The 13,018-nt window shown below is 41.6% G+C and overlaps 1 protein-coding gene across 8 annotated transcripts in view; it reads right to left on the bottom strand.

Moving 5' to 3' along the window:
- Window positions 1–10,108, bottom strand: part of ACTR3B (actin related protein 3B) — a 70,527-nt gene extending 60,419 nt beyond the window's left edge. For 7 of the 8 annotated variants that reach the window (XM_069461271.1, XM_069461272.1, XM_069461273.1 and 4 more), the window contains exon 1: window positions 9,934–10,108. In XM_069461271.1, the coding sequence (XP_069317372.1) occupies window positions 9,934–9,977 (44 nt within the window). In that variant the 5' untranslated portion in view covers window positions 9,978–10,108. Of the gene's footprint in view, window positions 1–9,807 lie in introns of all 8 variants that reach the window. The other variant, XM_069461274.1, reaches the window with a different exon arrangement.
- Window positions 10,109–13,018: the final 2,910 nt, after the last annotated feature.

Genomic DNA, 13,018 nt, shown 5'->3' with positions numbered 1-13,018 from the left:
TAAGAGTAGAAATTAAAAACAAAAAGGGGCCAGGCACGGTGGCTCACGCCTGTAATCCTAGCACTCTGGGAGGCTGAAGCAGGTGGATCGTTTGAGCTCAGGAGTTCGACACCAGCCTGAGCAAGAGCAAGACCTGGTCTCTACTAAAAATAGAAAGAAATTACCTGAACAACTAAAAATATATAGAAAAAATTAGCCAGGCATGGTGGGACATACCTGTAATCCCAGCTACCCGGGAGGCTGAGGCAGAAGGATTGCCTGAAGCCAGGAGTTTGAGGTTGCTGTGAGCTAGGCTGATGCCACGGCACTCTAGCCCGGGCAACAGAGTGAGACTCTGTCTCAAAAAAACAAAAAACAAAAAGGTCCTTCCACCTACAAATTTTAAAACATGCTAGCACATAAATATTGAGTGAGGAGGGAAATTCAAAACAAGAAAACAGAAATTTCTTAAAAATGGTAACAAAAAATAAATCTAAATCTAAGGGATAAATACAGCTAAAGACATAGCAGCCAAATTGTTGTACTATTAAATACCTTTTCAACATAAAGGAAAAAATAAAAATGAATTTATTAATATTTCCCTCACTCAAAACAAAAACAAGAAAACAAAATGAAGAAAAGCAGAAGAAATTAATAATGATAAAAGCAGAAATAAATGAGTCAAAGCACAGTAAAATAATAGAACTAATAAACTCCAAAGCTTTGAAAATAGATCTGCAAAATAGATAAGCCACTAGCTAAACCATTAGGAAAAAGGAGTGAAAAGATAACACACAAATTTAAGTGACAAGAAGAAAAATAACCATAAAAACAGAGATTTTTAAAAATGAAGAGGCTATAATATATATACATTTGAAAAATCTAGATGAAGTGGACGTTTTTTAGACAAATGCAACATATTAAAATTGATTCCACTGAGGACAGAAAGTCTAAATAGACACAGAAGGAATAGGGAGAGTAGAACTCCACACACAAGAAAGCACTAAGCCCAGTTTCACTACCAAGACTTTAAACTCAGATAGTCTTAATACTACTTAAATTATTCCAGGGCACAAAAAAATGAAAACTACTTTATTTGTTTTGTGAAGAAAATGTAACACTGACCCTAAAATCTGACCAAGATTGCACCAAAACACAAAACTATAAATTGGTCCCACTTACATTGATGTAAAAGTCTAAATAAAATATTAACAAACAGAATCTACCTGCACATCAAAAAATAATATATCATGATCAAGTGGGGATTAATCCAGAATGCAAGAGTGGTTCAACATCAGAAAACCCATTAATATATTAATAATTAACTGGCTAAGAAAGAAAACTACATGCTCCATTTATGATAAAGATATCTGGCAACATTCAACATCCATTCATACTATAAACATGTCAAGAAAATGTAAATTAACACTTTCTTTTTTTTCTTTTCTTTTTTTTTTTTTTTTTTTTGAGATAGAGTCTCGCTTTGTTGCCCAGGCTAGAGTGAGTGCCGTGGCATCAGCCTAGCTCACAGCAACCTCAAACTCCTGGGCTTAAGCGATCCTGCTGCCTCAGCCTCCCGAGTAGCTGGGACTACAGGCATGCACCACCATGCCCGGCTAATTTTTTCTATATATTTTAGTTGGCCAGATAATTTCTTTCTATTTTTAGTAGAGACGGGGGTCTCGCTCTTGCTCAGGCTGGTCTTGAACTCCTGACCTCGAGCGATCCACCGGCCTCGGCCTCCCAGAGTGCTAGGATTACAGGCGTGAGCCACCACGCCTGGCCAGCAGTTACTTTCTTACCATGACATATATTCATATGTATACGTACACATTTTATGTGTGTGCATGTAAATACACAAACAGCAGCCCAAAAAGCCAGCATCTTACTTGTTTTAGAAACACCACAACTACTAATGTCCACTAATTCCACTCCTATTCAACATTGTTTTGAAGGTATTAGCCCCTGCAATGTGTCAATTAAAAAGCAATTAGTGTCCATAAAAATGGAAAGGACATTTGCCAATGACAAATTTTTATATCCAGAAAACCCTAAAGATCAAGGGAAAAATTCATATAAATAATATAAACATTTTGTAAAGCAGCAAGTTATAAAATTAACACATAAAAACTAATAGCCTTTATATACTCCAGAAAAAACATAAGATTAAAATGAAAAAAAAAAGACAGCATTTATGACAGCAAAAAGAAAATCAAACACCTAGGTGTAAACTTAACAAGAAATCTACCAGGGCAGGGTATGGTGGGTCACGCCTGTAATCCTGGCACTCTGGGAGGCCGAGGCCAGAGGATCACTTGAGCTCAGTAGTTCCAGATCAGCCTGAGCACCAGCGAGACCCGTCCCTACTAAAAATAGAAAAATTAGGCCGGGCATGGTGGCTCATGCCTGTAAATCCTAGCACTCTGGGAGGCTGAGGCAGGAGCATCGCTTTAGCCCAGGAGTTTGAGGTTGCTGTGAGCTAGGCTGATGCCATAGCACTCTACCCAGGGCAACAGAGCAAGACTCTGTCTCAAAAAAAAAAAAAGAAAAAAGAAAAGAAAAGAAAAAGAAAAATTAGCCTAGTGCAGGGGCATGCACCTGTAGTCCCAGCTACTAGGGGAGACTGAGGCAGGAGGATGGCAGGAGCCCAGGAGTTTGAGGTTACAGTGAGCTGCCATGACGCCACTGCAGTCTATCCCGGGTCACAGAGCCAGACTCTGTCTCCAAAAAAAAAAAAGAAAGAAATCTACTTGAAGAAACACCACAATATTCCTAAGACACAAACAGACTTGAACAAATAAAAAATATATCATATATTCTTTGATGGGAAGACATAAAGATGATGATGTTCATTAACTAAACTACTATAATTCCAATGAAAAATGCCATCAGGCTTTTTCCCTTGGAAACAGAGAAGCTGATATAAAGTTCATTTGAGACAAAAAGTAACACTGGACATTTTGGTGAGATAAGGAAATGTTTATGGCATTTGAAGCAAAATGTATCTCAGAAATAATTTAAATAGGTTTCTGTGCCCATCATAAATACCAGCATGCCAGAAGAAAAGTCTGTAGGCAAATGTAACATTGAGAGGTATAAATCACTAAAGAATAAAAAATTTTCTGTAAGACAAATTGAAACGTGTCAGGGAGAAATAAATGCTACAAGCCCCATGCTTGATAAAAAAAAAAAATAAAAAAATAAAAATAAAGTTCATTTGGAGGAAGAACAAGCAAGAATACATGGGAAAGCCCTAAAAAGGAAGAATAGGTTAGGCAGGGGAGGCCGGCACCATCAGATACTAAATCATTTCAAATACCCTCACTAATTAAGACTGTAGTGCTGTGGTTATGAATAGACCAACAGACTAACACAATACAAAATCCAGAAATAAACACAATCGAATAGACAAATTTAGTACACAATAAAAGCAGCATCTCCAGTTATTTAGTTTTTTCCATAAATGATGTTGAGATAAACAGGACAGCCAAAAGGAAAAAAAATTGGATCCAACTGGGTCCATTCCTCATACCATATATCCCAAGATAAATTCCAACTCGATTAGCAATTTAAATGAAAAAATGAAACCAGTAAAAAAAATAAATACCATGTAATCTAGTAATGAAAAAGACCTAACTATGACTCCAAATCCAGAAATAAGGAAAAGATTAATAAACCTGATTACTTTAAAAAAAAACAACAAATTTTGCATGATAAAAGACAAATGATAAATAGGGAAAATATATTTGCAACATATCATTAAGGGTTAATATCCTTACGTGAAGACAAGCATTAACAGACCCAAGACTGCTTTCCCTTGAAAGATCTGCTTATAGTCTTGGCCTCTGGCTGGCATGTGGGAACCTGGATTTCTGGAGGGTTCCCACCATTCCCTAAATGACAAGAGTGTGCCTACACTGTGCAAACAATGCAGTTTACACCAAACCCTTGCCTTCCTTCTGGGACTCTGGAATTCTGGTAGTGCTATGCAAAGGGTGCCTGCAAGACCACCCCCCAGTGAAAACCCTGGGCTCTGAGTCTCTGACAAGCTTCTCCAGTGAACAGCACTGTACTTGTGTTGTCACAGCTTGATGCTGGTGGAATCAGGTACATGACTGCACTGGGAGAGGACTCTGGAAGTTTGCACCCAGCTTCTTTCAGACACTTCCCACATGTTTTTGCTTGGTACCTTTTCATTGTAGTCCTGAGAGTCCTCCTAACAATCACTGAACCTGGGGGGTGGTCTGTGGAACCCCTGACATACTGTAATATATGAAGAGCATCTAAAAATAAAGAAGCAGAAGAGCAAAAGCCAGAGAAAAATGGATTAGGTAAATGAAGAGACAGAAAAAAAGAAATACAAAGGACACTCAACCACATGGATAGATGCTTATCTTCCCACATAACAAATCGAAATTAAAACTACATTGAGTGCTATGGTTTGAATGTCCCCTCCAACATTCATCTTGGAATTTAATTGCCATTTAGAAGTGGACCATTAAGAGGAGCCACACTCTTAAGGAATGGATTATTCACTCAACAACTAATCCAGTCTGATGAACAGATGAACATTATCATGGGATTGGGTCCGTTACGGAGAATGGATTGTTATAACAGCGAGTTGACCCTCTCTCTTCCTCTCAATCTCGCCCTCTCCTGCCTGCCACCTTGCACCATGGGATAACACAGCACTAAGGCCCTCCCCGGATGTTGGCAAGCTGCTCTTAGACTTCCCAGCCTCCAGAACCATGAGCCAAATAAACTTCTCTTCTTTATAAATTATCCAGTGTGTGGTATTCTGCTGTAGAAACACAAAGCAAACTAAGACAGTAAGATACAATTTTTTGTATTCTAGGTTGGTAAAAATCAAAAGATTTGACAATGTACTCTGCTAATGAGTCTGTAAAACATAGGTGTTCTCACACATCACTGGTGAGAACGCACACTAATGAGTGGAATTTCACATCGCATAGCAAAATTACATACACATTTGCCCTTTGACCCAGAAATCCCACTTCTAGGAATCTATCCCAGCGATACTGTGGCAAAAAAAAAAAAAATACAAAAAGACATATACATGACAAGGCTGTCATTATCTTTTGATAATAGCAGAATGCCCAAAAAATGATGGAGACATGTCTAAAGAACATGGAAGCAAGCTTGAAAGAGTTTTAGGTGGCCAAATCTGGGACAATTTAAGCATCAAAACAATGGCAATAATATTAATAGATAATAATCCACTGAATATAATAAGTATGACAAAATGGATTACAACCCTTACAATAAAACAATCCACACAGAAGAAAAATAAATGGGGACTATGGGAAAGCTCTTCCTTACAGTAAAATTGCTAATAGGTGGAGACAATACTAGAGTTTAAAAATCACCATTTTGTACCCATCACTACAATAACTAATTCAGGCAAGAATCACCAATGGACACTAAAACTAATGGGCGAAAGTTTAAAGAAGAACATATCTCCCCACAAATGACTTATTAATTACAAAGGGAAAAACAGTAACTGAAAAATGAAGAAACCTAGTAGACATCACCCTATCCAAATGATCTTCATCAAGAATAAGGCAAGGCTGGGCATGGTGGCTCACAACTGTAATCCCAGCACTTAAGGAGGCGAAGGTGGAAGGATTGCTTAAGGCCAGGAGTTTGAGACTAGCCTGAGCAACACAGTGAGACCCTATCTCTACAAAAAAAATTTAGAAATAAAAATTAGCCAGGCTTGGTGGCATGTACCCGTAGTCCTAGCCATTCCAGAGGCTGAGGCAGAAGGATCCCTTGAGCTCAGGAATTGAAGGCCGCAGTGAGCTATGATCCCTCCACTGCACTCAGCCTGGGTGACAAAGTGAGACCCAGTCTCGTTAAAAAAAAAAAGAGAGGCCGGGCGCGGTGGCTCACGCCTGTAATCCTAGCACTCTGGGAGGCCGAGGTGGGCGGATCGTTTGAGCTTAGGAGTTCGAGACCAGCCTGAGCAAGAGCGAGACCCCACCTCTACTAAAAATAGAAAGAAATTATATGGACAACTAAAAATATATATAGAAAAAATTAGCCGGGCATGGTGGCGCATGCCTGTAGTCCCAGCTACTCGGGAGGCTGAGACAGGAGGATCGCTTGAGCTCAGGAGTTTGAGGTTGCTGTGAGCTAGGCTGATGCCACGGCACTCACTCTAGCCTGGGCAACAGAGTGAGACTCTGTCTCAAAAAAAAAAAAAAAAAAAAGAGAGAGGCAAATCCCTATCTTAAGCTTTTTCATGGGATGCACTAAGAAGGATCAACATCACTTCTGTGGTAGTCCTGACAAATCTGCATAAACTGTATCTACCATAGGGAAACATCAGGTAACAAATAGCTGCCAAAACGTCAACATCTTGAAAGACAAGAAAAAGCTAAGGAACTGCTGTAGATTGAATGAGAGTTAAAAGACATCATGACCACCAAATGCAATGCATGGTGCTGGATGAGAGAGGGGGTGAGATTCCATAAAAGACATAAATGAGACTGTTCTCATGTATTCATATGGCATATAGGATACTATGTATAAATGTTAAATTTTCTAGGCAGGGTACCGTGGCTCATACCTCTAATTCTAGCCCTTTAGGGGGCCGAGGCAGGGGGACTGCTTGAGCCCTGGAGTTCAATACCAGCCTGGGCAACACAGCAAGACCCCATCACTACAAAAAATAAATTTAAAAAATTAGTCAGGCATGGTGGCAAGTGCCTGTAGTCCCAGCTACTCAGGAGGCTGAGCCAGGAGGATCATTTAAACCCAGGAAGTCACAGTGGCAGTGAGCTATGATCATGCCACTACACGCTAGCCTGGGAGACAAAGTGAGACCATGTCTCTAAAATAAATAAATAAATGTTAAATTTTCTGATTTTGATAACTGGTTTATGATTACATGAGAAAGTCCTTGTTTTCAGGAAATATACACTGAAGTATCTTGGTGTAAAGGAGTACGATGTATGCAACTTATTCTCAATACAGTAAAGTAATAATAACATGTATAGATATACAGAGAGAATGATAAAGCAAATGTTAACAGTTGGTGAAACTGGAAGAATATATAATAGTTTGTTTTTGTTTCTTTTTTTTCATACAGGGTCTCACTCTGTTGCCCAGGCTGCAGTGCAGTGGTATGATCACTGCAACCTCCAACTCCTGGGCTCAAGCAATTCTCCTGCCTCAGCCTTCCGAGTAGCTGGGACTACAGGTACATACTGTCACACCTGGCTAATTTTTCTATTTTTTGTAGAGACGAGGTCTCACTATATTGCCCAGGCTGGTCTCGAACTCCTGAGTTCAAGCGATCCTCCCGCCTCAGCCTCACAAAATGCTGGGATAACGGTGGGCGTGAGCTACCGTGCTTGGCCAATATTTTGTTCTCTTCCACCTTTCAGATTTGAAATTCTTTCAAAATAAGTTTTAAAATACAAAAATCCTCATTTGAAAAGTTTGGCTAAGAGAAGTGAGACTGGATTTGTGAAATATTCTCTGAAAACTATGTAGCCTAGTCATTCCTTTAAATAGATGAAGCTTTATTTTTGGATCCAGCAGATCCCTTTGTCCACACTACCCTGGCCCCTAGCGCATTTGTGCTCACTCAGTTGGCCTCAGTGTTTATCAGAGGACCTGAGGCTGCTGGTATGAAATATGTTTGCTATAAAAAAGTTTAGCACATTGTCTACTAAATTATTAGTGCCCACTACACCCCCCACTAGTGCCCACTATGTACAGCTCAACATAAATGTTTCCTTTAGAATTTTGTACTAAAAAGGCTTTTTAACCTAAGAAACAAGTATTTCTCTTCCTTCCTGAAAACAGGAATTAATTACGTAACTAACAATGACTCCTATGACTTCAAACAGGAAAACTAAGGTCAAACGTGAGGCCCAACTTCAGCAACCACCGGTCTAAAAGTTTGGGTGACTTCCCAGGTCCATTCTTTTCCTTAGTCCTGGTTATTTTTATCTGCATTTTACCATTTTTTGTCCTATTTTGAGGCAAACCTCAATCCAAAAACCATTTTAGCTCTCTGGGAAATATAAGAACTACTAATGTGCTACAGTACATAAATTCAGGCTTCTTCAGGCTGCTCTTTCTGGCCAGACACTGGACACTGGGAATTCACAACAACCACAGTAGTTTCCACAACAGAATATGTTCATGTGAAACCCACTGGGAAGGTTCCCTGCCACTATTTCTAAGTCTTGACACCAAAGCCCAAAGCCTGACTTTGGGCCACAAACGAATGATTTACTGAAGTTTAATCTCCAAGTAAGCAAAGTTACATCAATCACTTACCTAAAAAGGTCAAAACTGAGCACGACATTTTAGATATTTATAGCAAGAATGATGAGTAAGGTCCCCAGCTTACTAATATAAAGGTATGGCAAATTCTATGAGCATTATTTTATTACTACTACCAAGAGATGCTTTATATTTCAATAGTTTTACAGGACCAAAAATAGCAAAAATCTCACATGCAAACGTGAAATGAAAAATACTTTTACATGTTGCTTTCACTCTTGACACAACCAGACCTGAGCAGGGATGGGGTCAACAATGAGATTGTGGGGAGAGGGCCTGATAAGGAAGCCAGTAATTGGGGAGTTGTATCAGTACTGATTTTGGCTTGTGTTTTAGGTAGAAAAACTATTTCTAAGATAAAAAGCTACAAAACTTCTGATACAATTGTGTATGTCAAAAAGAAGAATTAACACCAGCAAAGAGGCAGATTTTTCCAGCCTGTAACCACAACTGGTCGCTTTAGCAGCAAAAGGAAAGAACTATAAGTAGGAGATGGACTGTAGCAAATTAAAGACACCCCCACAAGGTTGTCAAGGAAACCAAACCAAGAGCATTTTTCCACACAAAAGAATCAAGGGTAAAGTGAACATGCCATGGAATATTTTGTGGCAGAAATGATTAAAATCCTTTCTTGGAAAATCTTTCAAGAGACTAAATTTACTTCCAGGCTATTTTATTAAGCATTATATCCATAATGCAAGCAGGCAAACTTGTATTCCCAAACTACCAACTAGATGGATTCAGCAATCACCTTTCTAAAATGAACTAAACCAGCCAAGCTTGGAGCACTGACATTGCAGGACATTTCCTAAGGTCCCTTTTGAATATCTTTAGCATCAAAAGAAGCGATCACACCCAAAAAGAAAGAAAAAAAAAAAAAAAACCCTATACACAATACCACAAATGGCTTTCCCAAATTTCGACTGTCTTTCAAAATGGAGTCTTTTTAAACACATTTTTAAGAGAAAAGGCAAATCTATGCAAAGTAAATCAAGAGCTTGGCCTGAGTGTGCCATTTCATAGTGGAAAACCGCAGAGTGGGCAATAAAAAAGGTGTCAAGTTGCTAATCAATGCAAATATCGCCACAAGTAGGTGGTAAAGCATCATCAGCCAGGAGAAATGACACGCACACGAGGGCACAGGATGAGGGCCAGTTTTAAGAATGTGAGAAGGCAGGGACACCGTTAGCGAGGAGGTAAGTGACGTTAAGAGAGCTGCAGTGATCTGTGCCTCACAAGCCGGCATTCCTACAAGCTGAGGTCCTGCTGGCTCCGGGATCCCCGACAGGGTATCCATCCCAGCGGCGGGACGGAGAGGTGCTGAGAGTCCAGGGGACCCCCGCCCAGCCACGTGAGGCGGGGCGAGGAGAAGAGGGGCACACTCATACTGGGCACCACGTCCCTCCCTCTCAATTCTTTTCCTCCAGTGGCCTTTCCTGGAGAGGAAAGGGGGGTTTTACAACGTCAAAGTGAATCTTGGAGGGAAGCTGGTGCCGGTGCCCCCACCTGCCCAGGTGGTCGGGGGGTGAGACCCCCTGCGGCGGGCGCAGCTCGACCTCCAGGTGAGGGCGGGACGCCAGGGACCGGGAGCGGGGCGTGGAGGAGCGGGGGTGGGCGCCGAGTGGCTCTTACCCGGTGCCACAGTCCACCACGCAGGGAGGCAGGGAGCCCGCCATGCTCGGGACGCGCGGCGCTGGGCCCAGCCGGCCGCCCGGGAGCGCCCCGCAGCAGTCGGCTCGGCCACCCGCTTGCCCCGCGCGCCGCGTCTCCCGTGAGCAGCCGCAGCGCCGCCGCCAGGAGCCCGGATGCTCCGCGGCCGCCTCGTGACGCATCTCCCAGGCCGGCCAATCAGGACACGCGCGCCCCGCCCCTCGCCCGCCATATTTAGTGCTGGCAGCGAGGCCTCTTGGCCCACACATCCAACCTTGCTGCTGGAGAGATTGGGGTTTATTTTTAACTGACTTACGTGAACGTGACCCCATTTCTGAGGCCTGGCTCTTTTCTCATCCTTTAAGTCTTGGCTCAAATGTCACCTCAGGAAAGTTGTCCCTGATCACCTTGACTGGGTCCCTTACCCCCACTTTATCCTCTCTATCTCAACAATCTGTTGGTTTCAGTCCTAACATTTGGAGCAGAATTTGTTATATTTATTTATTTGTAGTCTGTCTCCCCTCCCGGACTATAAGATCTGCCAGGATAGGGCCTGAATCTGTTTTGCTCACTGTTGATGACCAGATGCTTAACACAGTATTTGGTACATACATGGGAAGAACCCAAATGTTTATTGAATGAATGAATAAACTTCACTATATAGGAAAAAAATTACTGTTGGACTTATTATACTTAACACTGAAAAATTTCTTCTAAAAAGAAAAATCTGTAAAACAAATGTTTGGCCAGCCTTAGGGAATGAATGACCTCAAGTGAGTCAACATTGCACCAAGATCATTACTGGAAAATGTTTTCGAGTATCAGTAATGGGATAATGATCAAAAAGTTCTTGCTGAAACCAGGGACCAAAAAAGGCAAACACCTATTTACTATGTTACAAAGGTACTGAAAGTCCCACTTGCTTCCTATTTCTTGCCTTATCACAAATTCTTGACATTAATTTTTTAAGAGCTTTCTAGAAACATGTAGTTTTTACTTAAAGCATTATGTTTTTTCCCTAGAAGAAGTAATAGATTAGTTGACTACTCCTAGGTAACCCATTATCATTTCTTTTTTTACCTGTAAGGGTCAAATAGACCCAGACCTAGAAAATGTTCAGTAGAACTGGAGAGAGAAGTAGAAGATGAGAGGAAAATGAAAGGTCAGAAGTGTGGACGAATGCCAGTAAAGGACCCTGAGACTGGGAACAAAGATTGACTTGACTACTTTGCGTTTTGCCAAGGCCATGTCCAGCTCCCATTTTTTCATGGTCATGGCCTAAACATCATAGATAAATTCTAGATTACACACTGTTGGCACTGCCATGTCTTTTATTTTCATTTGCTTAATGCATATACCAAGTATCTACTATGAGTCAGGCTTTGTATTAAACTGAGCATGCAACAGTAAGCAGGATGTTCAGAGTATCTCTCCTCAAGAGTCTAGTGAGAGATAGGGACAGTAAACAGGCTTGCAATACAGTGCTGTAAAAGCTAAGATGGGGCAAGTCCAGGATACCCAGACAGCCAATAGAGGGGCACCTAACCCTGACTTGGGAATCAGTAGAGGCTTCTGAAAGCATTGGTATCTAAGCTGAAACCCAGAGTGGGTAGAGAGTAGCTAGGTAAGGAGAATATGGGGTGGGATAGTGTTCCTGGGATGGGAAACATGTACAAAGGCCAGGAGGACCTCAAGCCTCATATATGACCCAGTCCACTTCACCAGGGAAGAAGCCTTTATAGGAATTTGGGACTGGCTAGTAATAAAGCGTATGCATTTTTAGGGAGTGTCTCCTCTGCACAGGTCTTATTGGGAATGATGGGCACAGTCAGCAGCCAGCAGAAAATAAAAGATTTCCTGACCACTAACCCTTGATGTAAAAAGATATTTTGTAGGCGAGTAACAGAAAACCTAACTAAAAGTGGGCACGAGGATTGAGCAAATTTATCATGTCATACAGTAAGAAATCCAGTAATTCCAGGACAACTCAGCAATTCAATGGCATCATCAGGAGCACGTCCATTCAGTTCTACCAAGGCCCTGCGTGTGGACCTTTGTCCTCAGGCTTATCCCCTTGCAGTTTCGAGATGGCAACAGCACTACATGCACCAAAACTGTAATGGACCAAAAACAGGGAGCCAATACCCCATCTTGATTCCCTTTCTAAGAGGGAGCTGGAGGAAACTCTTGCCCAGAAGTCCCCAGCTGCTTCCCCTCTTATTTCATTAACTAGCTCTGTTTTTCTAGGGTGGCCATAGCAAAGTAACACAAATCGGCTGGCTTAAACAAGAGATGTTTATGCTCTCACAGTTCTGGAGGCCAAAAGACCAAATTCAAGGTGTCAGCTGGGCCATGTTCTCTCTGATGACTCTAGGAGACAATCTGTTCCATGCCTTTTTCCTAGATTCTGGTGGTTTGCTGGCATTCCTTGGCTTGTAGATGTATCACTCCAATCTCTGCCTCCATTGTCACATACATTCTCCCTGTGACTGTCTGCATCTTCACATGGTGTTCTCTTCTTCACCTGTCATATTGGATTAGGGCCTTCCCTAATAACATCACCTTAACTTAATTACATCTGCAAACAAGATCACATTCACAAGTACCAAAGGTTACAACTTCAACTTGTCTTTTTACGGGACACAATTCAACCCACAGGCTATGCCAAAGCAATCATTGGTAAGGGGACTGATATACTGAGTTGACTTAGATTATTTTTTTTTTTTTTTTTTTTTTTGAGACAGAGTCTCACTCTGTTGCCCAGGCTAGAGTGAGTGCCATGGCGTCAGCCTAGCTCACAGCAACCTCAAACTCCTGGGCTCAAGCAATCCTCCTGTCTCAGCCTCCCGAGTAGCTGGCACTACAGGCATGCACCACCATGCCCGGCTAATTTTTTCTATATATATTTTTAGCTGTCCATATAATTTCTTTCTATTTTTAGTAGAGATGGGGTCTCGCTCTTGCTCAGGCTGGTCTCGAACTCCTGAGCTCAAACAATCCGCCCACCTCGGCCTCCCAGAGAGCTAGGATTACAGGCGTGAGCCACCGCGCCCGGCCTTGACTTAGA

Source organism: Eulemur rufifrons, chromosome 29 (genome assembly GCF_041146395.1).
Source record: "Eulemur rufifrons isolate Redbay chromosome 29, OSU_ERuf_1, whole genome shotgun sequence".
In the NCBI taxonomy this organism is placed as follows: Eukaryota; Metazoa; Chordata; class Mammalia; order Primates; family Lemuridae; genus Eulemur; species Eulemur rufifrons.
This window is presented reverse-complemented; position numbering and strand designations above follow the sequence as displayed.